Raw genomic sequence first — 17,201 nt, 5'->3', positions numbered from 1 at the left:
TTAATTCGTAAAAAAAATAGTGTGCATCTTTGACAGAAACTCTGACAGGGAAGAATATTGCTTATAAAAAAGTAAAAAACAATTGGCCAATTGCTACAACATAGCTAAAGTTGCATTTATAATTTCTTAAGATTTTATTTCCATGCACTCTCTTTAAGAGAGTATAAAATATTTATTTAAAAAATAATTGTATGGTATGCAGTAAAATGTCAGACAAAATAAACGGTTGCATGAGAAGCATAATGATCCACACATTCTGTTCAATACAGACCGGAGTCAGAGTACCAAATCGTACTCAGAATGTTTATTCTAGCATAGAAAGGGGGTTTTGATGCATGTGCATAAAATGTCATCTCAGATTGGCCTTTGCAATCCGAAAAGGCTAACCAAGAACGACACTTTTAGATTTTATTGTATTTTTCATTAAAAGGAAGACTCTTCTTTAGAAAAAGCCAGATAAGGTGGAAAGTGTCGTCCCCTATTAGCCTGTGCAGACTGCAACGAATATTCCGTGACAACACTTTACGCACATACATGGACCCCGTTTTCTCAGAGCGCATATTTTTATATGGCCCCTAGCAGTTCTCACAGTCGTCACGGCTCCTATCGTGTAAGTTCCCGGTTCTTCTCTAGAGACCTTCGCTCCGTACCAGAAGCCCAGAGCGTAAGCACAGAACACGATGAGCCACACGATGCCCAGCAACAGGCCCCCTATGAACCCCTTACGCACTCCTAGGTCCCTGGCCTCAACCAGATGTACATTGTACCTGAAGTGACCAAAAGGGTTATTATTGTGTAGTTTTCAAGATACAACAGATGATGTTGCAATCCCAGCATAAGGTGTGGGCCAAAATCATCAGGAGTTTGGTTTATACACAGAGAGCCTGTGTTTATTGTCTTAATTTACTATTTAAAAGCATGTGATAATAAAGATCTGACACGCATTGTCATTTCATACCACATTTTATTAAACTCGTGCAGGAAATTCGTTATTAAGCTCGCCAAAGGCTCGCTTACAAACAAAATTCCTGAACTCGTTTAATTAAATATGGTATGATATGACAACCCGTGCCAGATCCTATACATACTTCAATTACGCTTATGTTTAAAAACAAACTTAAAAGAAAAGTGGATGATTCAGACAAAATAGGAAAACACACAATATGTTTCATGACCAAAAGTTCTTATAATCCTAATCTGAGAAGACACTATATGCACATGCATTTAGCATTCGTTTTCCTAGAGTAAAGCTTATATATTTACTAATGAGATTGTTGTACCTTTCGCATTCCTTCTTCTGTCCCCCAAATGCCACCACGGTCCTTATGGCCCCCAGCACCTCTTCTGCCACAGCCCCAGCCTTGGCGTATGCCTTCAGCTCCAGGTTAGAAGTCATACCCACCAGCTAAAATAAGAATTTACGAGCCTCGTTCTGGGAAAACTGGGTTTTATGCATATTCTTAAAGTGTTGTCCCAGATTAGTCTGTGCAGTTGGAGACTTTCCGCTGTCATGGAATTGTTAAATTTAAACTGGTTTATTCTAAACAAAAAACAAGTGTAGGCGCAAAGCGTCCCTGATAAACCTGTGCTGCCTGCAAAAGCTCATTTGGGACTTGACTTTTTACACATGCATTAAACCCAGTTTTCTCAGTACAAGGCTCATAAAATAAGAACTTGTCACACTTGACAGGGATTGTGGTAATCTGATCAAGTTGAAGCAATTAATAATTGGACACTAGGGCGTCACTAGTTTTTACCTCAGTTGCATTATTTGAATTTCTTTTATAGAGAACCACAGTACAATGTTACATACCAACTATTAGACCTTTGTACCTTACAGTAACTGAGGATATTTATGGTACTGGTGTCAGTACATGTAATGAACGAATTTTTGGTAAGTTTTCATAAAAAGATATGATAGTAAATTTAGGGCTTTTTTATCATGGATTTGTCAAGGTCTACTAAAAATATTAGAAAACACAAATACAAACTAAGTCATGACCTTTGTCATCACAAACGCTGACCCAGCCAAGAGAGGGCTGATGGCCAAGATGACCAGTGTGAGCTTCCAGCCATATATAAAGCCAACTATGAATCCTATCACAAAGGCCGACATCCATTGAAAGAATGCTCCAACCTTGTCTCCTATTCCATCATGAATCTTTGAGATGTCGCTGAAAATTGGGAACTGTAGGTGTAACTAAAAAACATTGCAGTTTTAGGTTAACTGAAAAAACATTTTCCAAAGACTAACAAAAACTGTTAGAAAGGCATTCATTTAATAAATTAAATGAAATGCCCATTAATTCAAAGTTGAATATAGACTGGCATTCTATATTAGTAAGGTTATTTAAGGCCTTTTTCCCTCTTTGACTATGTACAATATGCCTTACCACTGCTAATGAATACAATTATAAAATTATATCGTCTTGTGGTGAATATGCAAAACATATTGCACTTTGAATGTTCGATAAGGTCAAGGAAATAACAAATGGGATAACTACCAATTGGTTAAAAAACTGATTATTTATTATAGTATCTTTCTGAAACTTTATCTTTTCTAAGCTTGTATTAGGAGCAATAATGAAACAAAGTCCAGTATACCTGGTGAGTCTAGAATTCAATTCCGTGGACTCATTCACGTCAAACCAGCCAATGTTCTGACGCAGGATGTTGGAGTAGAACATGGTTCGGATTCTGTGGGTCTGTCTCTCCGAGGCAACCATCCAAAACATCACTTGTAGGTACCCGAAAACAACCACACCACATCCTATACCTGCCGGGGTATAAAAATTACCATGAATATAGCTTTTATGCATTTACCTGAAAATTTATTATTTCTATCTTTTTGACTTCTTTTTTCAAATTTGAATATGGCTCTTACAAGTTTAAATGTAAATTGATAATTCATAAGAGAATCTTGGACACTTTTTTACAACTTAAAATATAGCTCATCAACATTAACCTGAAGTTGATCCACATGCATAATTACATTTAAATACTGCCATTGTGAATATTTACATATTGGTTAGGGTATGATAGATAATGGAATTACTTACCAATGAAATACAAAGCGTATGTTTGCATAACCTCTAACAAGTCGTTATCTATCGAGGATTGAATCACGTCAAGACTGATTGTGTTGTTGACATCATATGCCTTTATTATGTCGAATTTGCCACTGAAAATATCGATGATAAAGTAAAGTATGTAACGCATACTTATAATACTGCTGGAAGACATCTCCCATTAAAGATTCACAGATCACAGATTTTGGCATGTATTGAAGTTTGTCATTAAATGCTTTATATTGATAAATGTAAATATTGGATCTAAAAAGCTCCAGTAAAAAAACAAGAATACAATTAAAGAAATATAAAAGGTACACTCATTTGGGCTAGAACTACTGACCCCTGGAGAAAAGTCGATCGCATAGACCACTCGGCCATCCGTCCTTATACGATGAGCGATCGATGTATTTTATACTTTATATAAGCAATCCTTGTAGTATCCAAAACTATAACGACAACAACAGAGCTCTCAAAATTATTCAATCGTTTCGCGTTGCAACGCGTTATAAATTTTGATGTTTTCAATCGTCGAAAGATGCATATAATGGGTATTTAAGAGCATGGTAAATGCTGTTTCCTCACAAATATAACTACTACGAACATTTGCGAATCTGAAACATTTTCTCTCAGTTTGTCAATTTACCCAAACGTGAACAGGCCCCTTTAAAATGCGTCAGCTTGTAATGGTTAGTCTAAAGGAAAATAGATATATCTATTCTTGAAAGTCACCAATAGTAGGACAATCTTATTATAAATCAAGAGTATTCTTACAGTAATCGTTGAGTAAAAATTAGTTTAATATCTGGAAATATATACCACGTATATCTTTCTTAAAAATTAACTAAGAAATTTTGAACATGATAAAATACTGTTGTGCTGTAAAACCATATCACACATATATTGTTAGTTTAACAGTTACGAACAAGTAATTTTTTTATAATAAAGATAGGCTTGAACCTTTATTTTTAGTTGAGAAGTGCTAAGTGTTGTGATCATTTACCTTTTAAGGCAACTGTTTAGCTATTATTATACAGATTGTACCCTAAAAATCTTTGTTAACGCTGGGCGTTCAATTCTTACAAAAAAAACGAGTATAATATCAATTTCAAAACCCGTGCACGCTAGTTTATAAATTGAGCAATCACAGAAAAGCTGAAATTTAACTTCGATCATAGTGCTCTTTCCAGTAAGGACTGGAAGAACTTCAACCAGAATCAACTTGCGTCAAAAGTTATACATTTTAATTCAAGATAACAATTAGAATGGAGTAAAGTAAAACATTAACTTCGATAAGAATGCTCTTTTTATAAAACATTAAATGAACTTGAACCAGAACTTAAAACTCGCCTTAAACAATAAAACCTTATCATTCGAGATTTAAATTAGAGATGTGTTTGTCAGAAACACATTGCCCCCTATTGCGCTGCGTTGAAATTAAATTTTAATATATCATTGGGCAGGTTTAGAAATTATCTTCCTTTAAAGCTAATTACTTCCCTTGGATTGCATTTTTTGACTTTTGACCTTGAAGGAAGACATTGACCTTTCACCACTCAAAATGTGCAGCTTTGTGAGATACACGTGCATGCCAAATATCAAGTTGCTATCTTCAATATTCAAAAAGATATGACCAAACTTTAACGAAGAGTAAAGTTTTAGGAAAGAAAAATACAATGATATTTGACCTTCGACCTTGAAGGATGACCTTGACTTTTCACCACTCAAAATGAGCAGCTCCATGAGATACACATGCATGCCAAATATGAATTTGTATCTTCAATATTGCAACAGTTATCAAACTTTAACCAATGTTAAAGTTTTGGGACAGACTGACAGACAGACAGGCCAAAAACAATATACCCCCGATCATTCGACCCGGGGGCATAAAAAGTCTAAAGTAAAGGCCTAAACACTTACTCCATCAGATCCGGGTTCTCTATGACTTGCGCCTGTGTCAACGAGAGGTTGGCGAGCACCCCAAGTGCGTCCAGTTCTTTGACCACTCCGGAAAACAGGCCTGAGTTGACAAACACGTCAATCATCTTCCCGAACACGATGATCATAAGAGGGAAGGCGGAACCATTACCGAGGGCTGCGATGATGCCGACGACCATGAAGAAGACGTCCAGCTTCTTTGCGTACCGAAACTGCGCGGGTAAATGTTTGGACGGTGTAGCGATTGATTTTATGATATTAGATACCGCTTGTTGTTATATTAGATACTAAACTTCATTTTATATCTGAGTTTGCTTTTGAAAATATACATAAATTATGTTCCGGGGACCTAATGTTAATGTGTCTATATACCCTGTATCTGTATTGTATGTTTATACATTTCATAAAATTCCTTCTACATGCAAAATTGTTTTAATATTATCGCCGCTTGAAATAAAGTCTCATCGACAAACGTTCAGAGAAACATTAATCATATTGCTAAAAATCATTCTCTTAAACCTTACCAACTCGAACAATCCGACCATGGGTTCACCCTCCTTTTTCTCCTTTGCATTCTCCCTTCCGTCCTCGGTAGAAACCATGGACGGGCTTGGTGCAGACTTCTTTTCTGTAATTCCATTCTCCGACGGAGAAATAACGATGCCGATGGGGTTTCCCGACTTTTCTTTATTGTTAGCAACTGGCGTTGCTATTACGTGACCGTTCTCGTGCAAGTTTTGTCCCGACTTATCTTTGCCGTTAGCAACCGGCGTTGCTTTCACGTGACCGTTCTCGTGCAAGTGCTCCCCGGGACTTGCTACGGGTGTCATCTCCACAGCAGATGCTTCCCTGGACGCTGGTTCTGTCATCTGTGTCACTGAAAGACATTTTCTTATCTAATTGCATAGTATGTTGTAACGAGCCCCCCCCCCCCCATATTGTATAAAATTTGCTAATGATCACTTTTTATAGTATGTGTAATTTGAAGTTCACCCATAGCTAGATTCAGCCAGCGTCACGCATAAATGATAAATCAAAACATAAAAATAAAATGAACAACACACATTCTGTTATCAAAACCTGCAAAATAACAATTTAAAATGAACGTAATCCAAAATTGAAGATGATATGAAAATAAAAAGTCATCCTTAGCAAATTTTGAGTAGTATATGTTTTATATTTGGTATGTCAACAATATAGTTTATTAATGTATTACATGTTCAAGCTTTTAAGTGCAATTCGGACTTCATTTCGGTAGGTCGGCCAGCTTTTTTTCCCGTTATTTTTTAACTATACATTGTTTTTGTCCCACTAAAAAGTGTGTTCAATGACAGAAATCTTCCGCATCGTTATGTGACATACCCTTCTTAATATGTTAACGTTTATTTTGCGAGTTTTACCGACTGTAGCAAACATTATCGAAAACTCAGTCTGAGCAAGATTTTTAAAATGTTAGGGGTTTGATAAGTGGAATGTGAAAACAGGCCTCTTTTTAGGCCTTATTTAGTCCTCTTCCCTTTCAAAACAAAACAGAATACCTCGTAATATATCCTATGTATAAGCACAATCAAGTTTTTTAACCATTCCAAAATTAAGCAATAAGTTTGTAACAGTTTAATTTGTGCCTATTCCCCAAATAGCGCTTATGTATTATGTGCATTTACATCCAAAGTGTTTACTTTCAATTAGAATAAAAACAATTATCGTAGAAGTGTATATGTATATATATACCATTCAACAATCGCCACAGACCGTTTATCAAACCAATTACAATACAACCCGTAAACTTAACTTAGTCAAGTGTATTTTTAACGCAACACCCAATGATCCGTCAAATGCCGGTATTTACCACTTATGCAATAATATCAAATAGTTACAGAAGTAATTAGATCACATGCTAACTTATCAACACATTTTCCACACCGGATATATACGTGTACAAGCCAGATTCAATCGTTTTCGTATGGCGCAGCACTCCTCTTAACTAGTTCAGCTTAAACCTAATTGACTAGTATTTCAAATTTCATTTACTTCATTTACTTATTACGTTTACACTTCATCTCATATTTTACGATGCCCAGATATAACAACTTGATTTTAAGTTTAAAGGGACCTTTTCACGTTTTGATAATTTGACAAAAATTGAAAAAAAATATATTCAGATTTTCACATCTTCGTTGTTGTTATTATATTAGCGAGTAAACAGTAATACCGAAAATTTACCATGCTCTAAAATATATATTACGGGATGGAGGTCAGCAGAGAGAAGTCGAAGATCATGGTGAACAGCACGACCAACACCAGCACCGACATCCCCGTGAATGGCGAGAAGCTAGAAGAAGTGACCTGCTTCAACTACTTGGCCGCAACTCTGTCCAAGAATGGTACCAGTACCGCTGCGGTCCGAATAATTGCCATGGCGCCGGCAGCGATGGCCAGTCTGAGCAGGTTTTAGACAAGCAGTTCCATCAGCTTCCCCACCAAGTACAGGCTCTACAAGTCCCTTGTAGTCTCCATCCTATTCTACGGCTGCGAGACCTGGACGCTTCACGCGGACACAGAACGCAGGATTCAGGAATTTGAACATAAATGTCTCCGAAGAATGCCCCCCATCTCCTATACGGAGCTCAAGACCAACGAGTACGTCAGGAACATTAATGCAACAATCATTGTTCACAAGAGACCCTACTGATGACCGTCAAACGACGAAAGTTGGCTTGGTTTTGACACGTCACCAGACACGACTCTTTGTGCAAGACTGTTCTCCAGGGAACGTTAGAGGGAGGACGACGTCGAGGCCGTAAGAAGAAAAGCTTGATGGATAATGTAAAAGAATGGACACCCCTTCGATGAATTACTCTAAGCAGCACACGACAGACCTGACTTGAGAAGGATTTCTGTGTCGTTCAGCTCCGGATCCTTTACACTTGAGTACTAACCCAATTAGTTCCTCTATGACATACTTTTTGCGTACCTGGATTACTTTTGTTTTTATAGATTTCAGGTTGACTAAGATAATATAACATTGAAGCTCTAATAATAATAAATAAATAAACGTAAAGGAATACAGTATTAGTATAGATTGTGGCTCTTATTGAAATTCAAGATAAACTTGCTCGATAATAACCATTTAAATGCATGTATAAGTTTAAGTAATTACTAAAACCATTAAAACCAGTCACGCGCAACGAAACATTTGAACATTTTAAACACGATTATTAAAGGGGCCTTTTCACAGATTTTTGCATGTTTGGAAGTTTGTCATTAAATGCTTTATATTGATAAATGTAAACATTAAATTTTAAAAGATCCAGTAAAAATAAAAAAAAAATTAAAAAAGGAAAAAAAAGTAGCCCGCAGCAGGGCTCGAACCAGTGACCCCCGGAATCCTGAAGTAAAAACGCATTAGCCAACTGAACTATCCTGCCTAGCATACATATCTTGCGTATTTTATACGTTGCATAAGCAATCTTCGTAGTTTCACAAATTTAAACGACAACAACAGAACTCTCCAAATTATTCAATCGTTTCGCGTTGCAACGCTTTATAATTTTTAGGTTTTTAAATCGTCAAAAGATGCATATAATGGCTATATTAGACCATGGCAAATGTTCAGTAGTACTATTTCCTCACAAATATCATAACTAAACAGAAAATTTGCGAATCTGAAACAACTTTTCTCAATTTTGTCAATTTACCAAACCGTGAAAAGATCCCTTTAACGTTGTATAATTTACCTCGGTTAATTATCAATACGATGTGTCCTATATCAGCTTCCTTACAAGTTATCAGTAAATGTTTCCACACATAAAAATCGCACCGAACACATATTTGGTTTAAACATATTTATTCAGTAATGTGTTTTACAACATAATGTACAAGCATCTAAAGTTTATAGGATTGGAACGATAGCTAGGCTAGTAGGGTTCCTTTCCTCAAATACATATTTAAAATGTCTTTCTGTTATGAAATAGCTGTTTGGTACATACACAACTTACTTCCGTTCATAAATCATTTTAAGGTAACATTTCTGCCAGCAGCATCGATAATAAGGTCATATCATTCTTGTCTGCAGACCATTATATGTTGACTTGATGTTCATATTGGTTTTCGATCAAAATGAAGCACGTTAAAGTTCATGATTCGGCACATCGAAGATGCGATATGTCATAAAATAGTTCGCATGACCTTTGCGAAAAACACGGATTTTTATCTCTGTTAGTTCTGTACCGAAACAAAAGGTCATGATTCGGCACACGAATGTGTTATAAAATGCAACTTGAACTTCTATTCTTTTGCCACTTGTTTGTTCAATTTGGGAAATGTTTCAATCTCTTCTACTTTAAGTAGACGCCATTCACAAGAAATTACACTATCATACCAGATATTGAAATGATAAATGAGGGTTTGAATAATATATACTGTATTTATTATTTACCAAATACAACAATTGCGACACATTTGTAACATGCTATTTCCAGTATGTTAATTTTGGTTATTTTATTAAATATTCTTTTTTTACAACTTGCAAGATATCAATTATCCCGATACGACGTCGTTACCATGAGTAAAAAGGCTTGCCAAATATCTAAAAGTCCGAAAAATGAAAACTCGTCGTATAGAAAAGAATGAAAATATTTCTAGTGCACATACAATCGTACAAAAAATGTGTTGTAGTTTATAAAATCACGTTCCGAACAATTTTGGTTAAGGTCGCGTTACATTAAAAGAAAACAAGAATAATAAACTGAGGGGGTGGGGTAATAGGGGGGGACCCAGTCGAAATTGGCGGAATTTTGAGTAATTCAGAAAAAAATATGGTAACTGTAAACCTTCCGCATATAGAGAAGTATTATGTAAGCATGGTGGGTGGTGGGTCCCAGCATTCTTACCTAATGGGCATCCTGTAAACTCACGGACGTAGGTACGAAATGTAACTCATTAATATCTTTATAATTATAATAATCGGCCTTTAGTTTTCAGTTTAGTCTTTGGCAAATGGAGGTTAGACGAAGAAACCATTCTTGTCAGTAAAGGGGACCTAAATGAAAATAATACCGAATATGATTTAAAAAAATCATCAACTATTTTTACGACATTGTTTTGAGCGATATCATTTTCACTCGTTGACTAAAATTAGACTTGCGAATATTCAGACGCGAACTTTGTTATCTGCATGAGAACAAAACAGAGGCGGTGACATTGATTGTCGGCCGTGTGATAATATGAACCAAATAGCATAGCCGTATTCCAGTATATTGTGTTTTACTGCAGCTTGAGTTTCAATCAATACGGATACGCAGCTACATCCTTTCAGACTAAAATAGATATGATATCTTGTTACGTATTTTTGACGAATTATGACTATATGGAAGTCGTTAACTTAATATTGCGATACACGCATAACTGATGGCCTATAAGTGTGGCTCGAATTGGTCATTGTCGGCTCGGGTACTACTTTATTACATGTACCCCGTGTGCTCTTAAGTATTCTTACATGTACCCTTTGAAATTAATTTTGTTCACATTAATGTCTATTTTCTGTTTAAAGGCCTCTATATCATCGAAACCCTCACTAAAAGCATCTTGATGCAGTTTTTTTAAGGAAAATTTGGTTAAGATAAACAATACCGTTTTACAGTAATTGGTAGCGCGTTTTACGACATCGGATTTTGGGCGGGAATACAACTCGGGGACAGTCTAATATCACCGGGGTACATGTAATTATACTTAAGACTACCCAGGGTACATGAAAGTAGTACCCGAGCCGACAATGACCAATCGAGCATAAGTCTTCCATAACCTAACCTAACACTCAATTCCACGTTGATCGGTTGATCGATTTAGTTTCTTATTTTTCCTTTTATTGAATATGATCTCGGCAGTTCCGTCGAAAATGAATTGTCTGTACTTCTTAAGAGGATCACCTCTTTATTATCCGTTCGACCCAAGAGACAAGAACATGTACCGCTGTCATAAAATGACCTTCGTTCCGGGAAAACTGGGCTTAAAACATGAGCTTAAAGTCTCGTCCCAGATTAGCCAGTTCAAATAAGCACATGCTCACCAGAGGCGACACTTTCCGAACGTATTATATTTTTTTGTTTAAGGAGGTCCTTCCATAGAGAAAATCCAGAAAGGGCGGTAAATGTCGTCCCAGTTAAGCCTATGCGGATTGCACGGGTAAATCTGGGTCGACACCTTTAACACATGCATTAAACCTATTTGTCCTAGAACGAGGCTCGTTCGTTGTTATCATAATTGCAAATATTTTACATCTTTCATCATATAAGGGTGGCTTTATGACAGTTGAAGAAAAATTATACCCAACAATTAAAACATCTGCAAAAATGCTAATGTAAGTGGTTCCTTTTATTTAGGCTTGCGATTTTCCGGTATAAAAAGTATGTTAAAAACTGGAACTGAATATAAGTAAAACTCCAACATGTTAGTACACTTGAACCGGTAGTTTTACAGGCCCGTAGCGAGCGTTTTGAAAAGGGGGGTGCGAATTTTCCCATCAACGAATGTTATTGAGCAACGGAGTGGCGAAGGGGTAGGTGCGGGAGGGGGTGTTCCCCTCCTGCAATCGGGGGTTTGAAGGTCCTCCCCCAAGAAACATTTTGAAAATGAAACGTAAAACGCTGCATTCTGGTTACTTTGTATCTGTATGAAGAGACTGAAGTTGTAGAGCATTTTTATATGAAATTTCCCTTTCATTGACCATACTCAGTTACTGATCGACATGTATATGATATAACATACATGTATTTCCCATTACCGTTTTTCATTTACCACCTTTATCGACCAGTCACGGAAATGCATTATTTTATACGGCGTTTAGCCCGACACTAGTATGCACGCACATACTTTGTTGACATATGCAACAACACAGTTATAGTAAGTAAAATCAACAATAAGAACGATATAAAATATCAGTATTTATTTGAATCTTAATAAAATAAGTGTATTTTACCATTCCAAAATTTCACTATTCATAAGGCAAGCAAACTAAAAGGAAATATTTGACTTTGTTCAAAAGTTTTTAAACAATTGTTTTTCTGCTACTATGGATAGTACCAGAGGCCTAGCATTGCTCTAAACGTGCCAATATTGTATTGTACAACAAACACTGTTTAACAAAACTGGGTCATCTCTAATTTGCATCAATACCAGGGTGCAGGATCACGTGACTTTGTTAATGGAAGTCAACACACCGGTAAGTGCTGCTTTTTTCAAATAACAAAAAAATAAAATCTTACGAATTTCAACTAGTACATAAAAGATAGATTTTTAAGCTGCGTATGTCACTGTGAAATACATCAGAATTACTTTATATAATAAGCATGTGTTCTTTAAAAAAATCATTTATACTGTACAAATATCCTTCACGCAAATTGAATTTTTGTCACCGATTTCAGACGTATTCTCAAGGATCGGCACAAACTGCAAGAAAAACTGTCTTTTATGCACTAAAGATTTTTGCATATGTATTTCAATAACGTGACATATTTAAAAAAAAAAGAGATCTGAACGGTGTGTTTACATTCTGGCCAGCCCGTGTGTATATACCTGAAAACCGGGGCCTATTCTGCACCCTGAATACCGAACAGAAACAAACTGGTATAACTGGTTAGTTTTACTTTTGTCAACTTTTGTTAAACAAATTAGTTATCTGTTTTCTTAACGAATTTCAGAAATATATAAAACTTAAGGCTTCATAAAGACCATATAACCACAAACTACTCTCCCTTTGGTTTCAAAGTCCTTAACAGTGTATACCAGGACATTGAAAATAAGGACGTATTTGCCCATTATGCTTAAGATCCGTCACAATTAATGAACATTAAACATTAACGTCCACCTGATCAAATGTTATAACGGTTTAAATTCAGTATAACAGCATAGATCTTCTCACATGTTGCTGTCAAAACTTCTATTGATTTCAGCATTACTGCGGTTAAAAATTGTAAATAAAAATCACGGTCTATCTTGGAAATGACTTCATAGAGAAATTCAATTATATGGTGACCTGTCGGTAGCCTATTGACTTCAGCATTATTGTAACGCTTAAATACGATGACTCACTGGATTCAGGGAAAAGATAAATAACCGTTTTTGCGTCGAATAAAGTTGGGTGCAACTAAAAGTACACATTTTTTTTTTACTTGTCAAAAAACATTGGGTGCGAACGCACCCAACGCACCCCCCCCCCCCCCTGGCTACGGGTATGTTTTACATCTGTTTATACATTCAAGCCAAGGTGTTGTGACCCAAATAAACGACGATGTATTGTGTTTTACTGCAACTTGAATTTCACTCAATAAGGGAACGCACCTGTATCCTTTCAGACTAAAAATAGACATGACGTTTATTGACGTTCTTTTGCTGAATTATGACTATATGGAAGTCGTAAATATTGTGAGAGTGCACAACTACAAGAGTACCATATATGATATATTAACCTTACATGCAATTTAATGATGATCGATTTATTTAATTATTTGTAAGTTTGTCGATTTATTTTATTATTTATGCGTTTGTTAAATTTGATCTCGGCAGTTTGTATTGTTTGTACTTCCTGCGAGGATGACCTTTTAGTATTCGTTCGACCCAATACGGCAATCGACCAGCGCATATACTATATTTGCAAAATGCTACGTTGATGCATCGTATGTGGGTGTGCGGCCAAGCAATATGACAGTTGAAAGGTAATTATACTTAAGAAATCAAACACAAGATATGATGCACCAAACGCAAATTGTTACCTTTTCAAGCTTTTTTTCATTTTTGCGATTTTCAGGTTTGAACAATCGGTTAAAAACTGGAACTAAGAATAAGAAAAACTCCACTATGTTCGTACACATGTACCCGTAGTTTATCATGTATTTATAGATTCACGCCTATGTTTTAAAACTGTGGCATAGGCCCTAACCATATTCTGTTTCAATCAACTTTTAATTGCGTGAACGCATATAACAAATAATTGGTGACAGCCACAATGCAAGAATAAGATGATCGATTTCAACGAGAAAAACTAACTAGTTTATCGTATAAATCGACACGTGGTTAGTCCATGTGACAGATTAACGGAGTATCCTCAACGACTCGTGCATTGTACAGTTTTTTTTTTCAAAATAAAGTTTATTAGATAAGTTTTGATAAACAGCTAAATGTAATACAATGTCTTCAATGCGAACAAGATTAGAGAAATGCTATTAAAAATTCCACAACAACGAAAAAGGAAATCTTTAATATTTACCTTTACTCAAGTTCTACTTTTTTGTTATAGCTGCTGTTGCTGTTATTTTTATCCGTATAGTTTTTACATAACCGAAACATTACATCCACCCCGTTCCTCTACGGCTTCAAAACACTGGCTAATCGCACCGTTTTATATACCTCTAAACTTTAGTACTTCTGGATAGCAGTACAAGACAATACTCCGCTGGTATAGCCTTTTATTCAGAATATGTTCATTAGTAATCAGTGACTTCGATCCATTAAAAGCGTTGTTAAACTCGTATCGATTCCACTAATGTCATCGCGTGTTCGACCTGTTGCTGTTTTTCATTATAATAAACTCATGTGTTCTTATTAGAATTATCGTATACCTTGTGCTTGATCACATGCCATACATATATTGAATAAAATATGTATGTAATAAGCCCGCAGTACATGCCCCAAGCTGCGGTGTGTTGAATCAGTACTTGGCGCTGTAGATATTATTCTAAATTTAAACAGAAAACCCTTCAAGATTTGCATCGACAGTAAATTAACGTTCCACTTAAAGTCAATTTTACACCAGATAATATTAAAACGTTTCCGGGAGTTTGAAAGTTGCACACAATGTTTATTCATACAATAATAAAGGGGGCGCCAAGCGCATATGCTTAGTACACATATCAAAACACGTTTTTCGATATTTACTAAGTTATTGTTCTTTGCTTGCAGGGATAATAACTCCATTTGTTAAAAAAAATATATTTACAATAAAATCACATGTATTGATATGAGTAGCCGTAATGAAATGTAGAGTAGGTTTTCAAGAACCACTACTATTTTTTCGGCGAAGCTGTTAAACCGAGCTTTTCACCTCAAATGACCTTTACATAACGCCAGCAGGCCCGAACGAATACACTCCATTCATTCCATTGGACCATATAAGCATAATCCCCCGGAACATAAGCAACGATACCGCGTCTTTGTAGTAAAGGATGTAACACTAATCAGTGCATGGAATGGCGGACACACATTTTGGCCCAGTAACCAGTAAAGTCCATCCCCAAGACAGTCAGGGTCAGTGCTGGGTCATTAAATCGCTAGGGGAAGAAGAAATTAACTATCAATAGAGACCTTATGTTGACAACACAGTATTGTTTTTAAGATACATATTAACAAGAATTATAGGGAAAGAAATGAATGAAAACCTATCGGTAAATGACATTTGTCTTGCATAGTGTGACAAAACTACCGAAATAGTATAGTGTCCTTGATAGAAGGGAAATCGTTTAATACTAGTATCTAGCCTATTACCAATGGTAATGGGGGTATAAAAATGCCTAGCCCCCTGGTGGCCATACTTTTCAAGCAACTGGAACCATTTTCGAACTTGTCCAATATATCATTGGGACAAATCTTCTGACAATGTTTCATGATAATCGGACAATAATTATGGCTTCTAGAGTGTTAACAAGGTTTTAATATAGCTATATAAGAAAAAATGCCACGCTCCCTTGGCGGCCATACTTTTTCACCAACTGGAATCATTTTCGAACTCACCTAAGATATCATTAGGACAAATCGTCTGACCAAGTTTCATGATGATCGGACAATGAATGTGGCCTCTAGAGTGTTAATCAAGTTTTACTCAAGCAATATATAGCCATGTTAGGAAAAATGCCCCGACCCCTGGTGGCAATTTAAAACAACCGAAACCATTTTCAAACTCATCCAAGATATCATTGGGACAAATCTTCTTACTTAGTTTTATGAAGATCGGAAAATGAATGTGGCTTCTAGAGTTTAACAAGGTTATACTATAGCCATACAAGGAAAAATGCCCCGCCCCCTGGTGGCCATGTTTTTCAACCAACCGGCATCATTTTTGAACCCGTCCAAGATATTATTGCGATGAATTTTCTGACCAAGTTTCATGAAGATCGGACAATAAATGTGGCCTCTAGAGTGTAAACAAGATTTTACTATAGCCGTATATAGATATATAAGGAAAATGCCCCGCCCCTTGTTGGCCATGTTTTTCAAGCAAACGTAACCATTTTCAAACTCATCCAAGATATCATTAAGACCAATCTTCTGACCAACTTTCATGAAGATTGGACAGTAAATGTGGCCTCTAGAGTGTTAACAATATTTTACTAAAGCCATATATAGCCATATAAGGAAAATTGCCCCGCGCCCTGGTGGACATGTTTTTAAAGCAACCAAACCCATTTTGGAACCAATCCCAGATATCATCGGGACAAATCTTCTGACCAAGTTTCATGAAGATCGGAAAATAAATGTGGCCTCTAGAGTGTGAACAAGGTTTTCCTATAGCCATGTAAGGAAAAATGCCCCGCCCCCTGGCGGCCATGTTTTTCAACCAACCGGCATCATTTTTTAAACTCGTCCAAGATATTGTTGGGATGAATCTTCTGACCAAGTTTAATGAAGATCGAACAATAAATGTGGCCCGTATAGTGTTAACAAGATTTTACTATAGCCATATATAGCCATATAAGGAAAAATGCCCCACCCCTTGGCAGCCATGTTTTTAAACAAACAACCATTTTTGAACTCATTTAAGATATCATTTAGACCAATTTTCTGACAACATTTCATGAAGATTGGACAATAAATGTGGCCTCTAGAGTGTTTACAAGGTTTTACTAAAGCCATATATAGCCATATAAGGAAAAATGCCCCGCTCCCTGGTGGCCATGTTTTTAAAGCAAACGAAACCATTTTCGAACTCATCCAAGATATCATTGGGGCGAATCTTCTGACCAAGTTTCATGAAGATCGGAAAATAAATGTGGCCTCTATAGTGTTAACAAGTAACAGCCGCATTGTTACAACTGTGGATACCGGTAGTTTCATATTTTAAAGAGCTGTCCTTATCATGAAATCAGAGCTTTTTTTAGCGATTTTAAGGGGAAATATAAAACGACAAAGATATTGAATAAGTTCATG

General features: G+C 36.2%; 1 protein-coding gene across 1 annotated transcript in view; it reads right to left on the bottom strand.

The window, feature by feature from the left end:
- The window catches only part of LOC127855203 (ATP-dependent translocase ABCB1-like), a 42,881-nt gene extending 28,466 nt beyond the window's left edge, over positions 1 to 14,415 (bottom strand). Inside the window, exons 1-8 of the mRNA XM_052390620.1 lie at positions 14,269 to 14,415; positions 5,531 to 5,883; positions 4,989 to 5,218; positions 3,060 to 3,181; positions 2,605 to 2,776; positions 2,003 to 2,174; positions 1,281 to 1,405; positions 590 to 767 (exon numbers count right to left, since the gene is read on the bottom strand). Of these exons, the coding sequence (XP_052246580.1) occupies positions 590 to 767; positions 1,281 to 1,405; positions 2,003 to 2,174; positions 2,605 to 2,776; positions 3,060 to 3,181; positions 4,989 to 5,218; positions 5,531 to 5,875 (1,344 nt within the window). The 5' untranslated portion in view covers positions 5,876 to 5,883; positions 14,269 to 14,415. The remainder of the gene's footprint in view (positions 1 to 589; positions 768 to 1,280; positions 1,406 to 2,002; positions 2,175 to 2,604; positions 2,777 to 3,059; positions 3,182 to 4,988; positions 5,219 to 5,530; positions 5,884 to 14,268) is intronic.
- Between the last annotated feature and the right edge of the window lie 2,786 nt (positions 14,416 to 17,201).

The sequence above is a fragment of the Dreissena polymorpha genome, chromosome 13 (genome assembly GCF_020536995.1).
Source record: "Dreissena polymorpha isolate Duluth1 chromosome 13, UMN_Dpol_1.0, whole genome shotgun sequence".
NCBI lineage: Eukaryota > Metazoa > Mollusca > Bivalvia > Myida > Dreissenidae > Dreissena > Dreissena polymorpha.
Note: the sequence above shows the minus strand (reverse complement) of the source record. Positions and strands in the feature narration are given on the sequence as shown.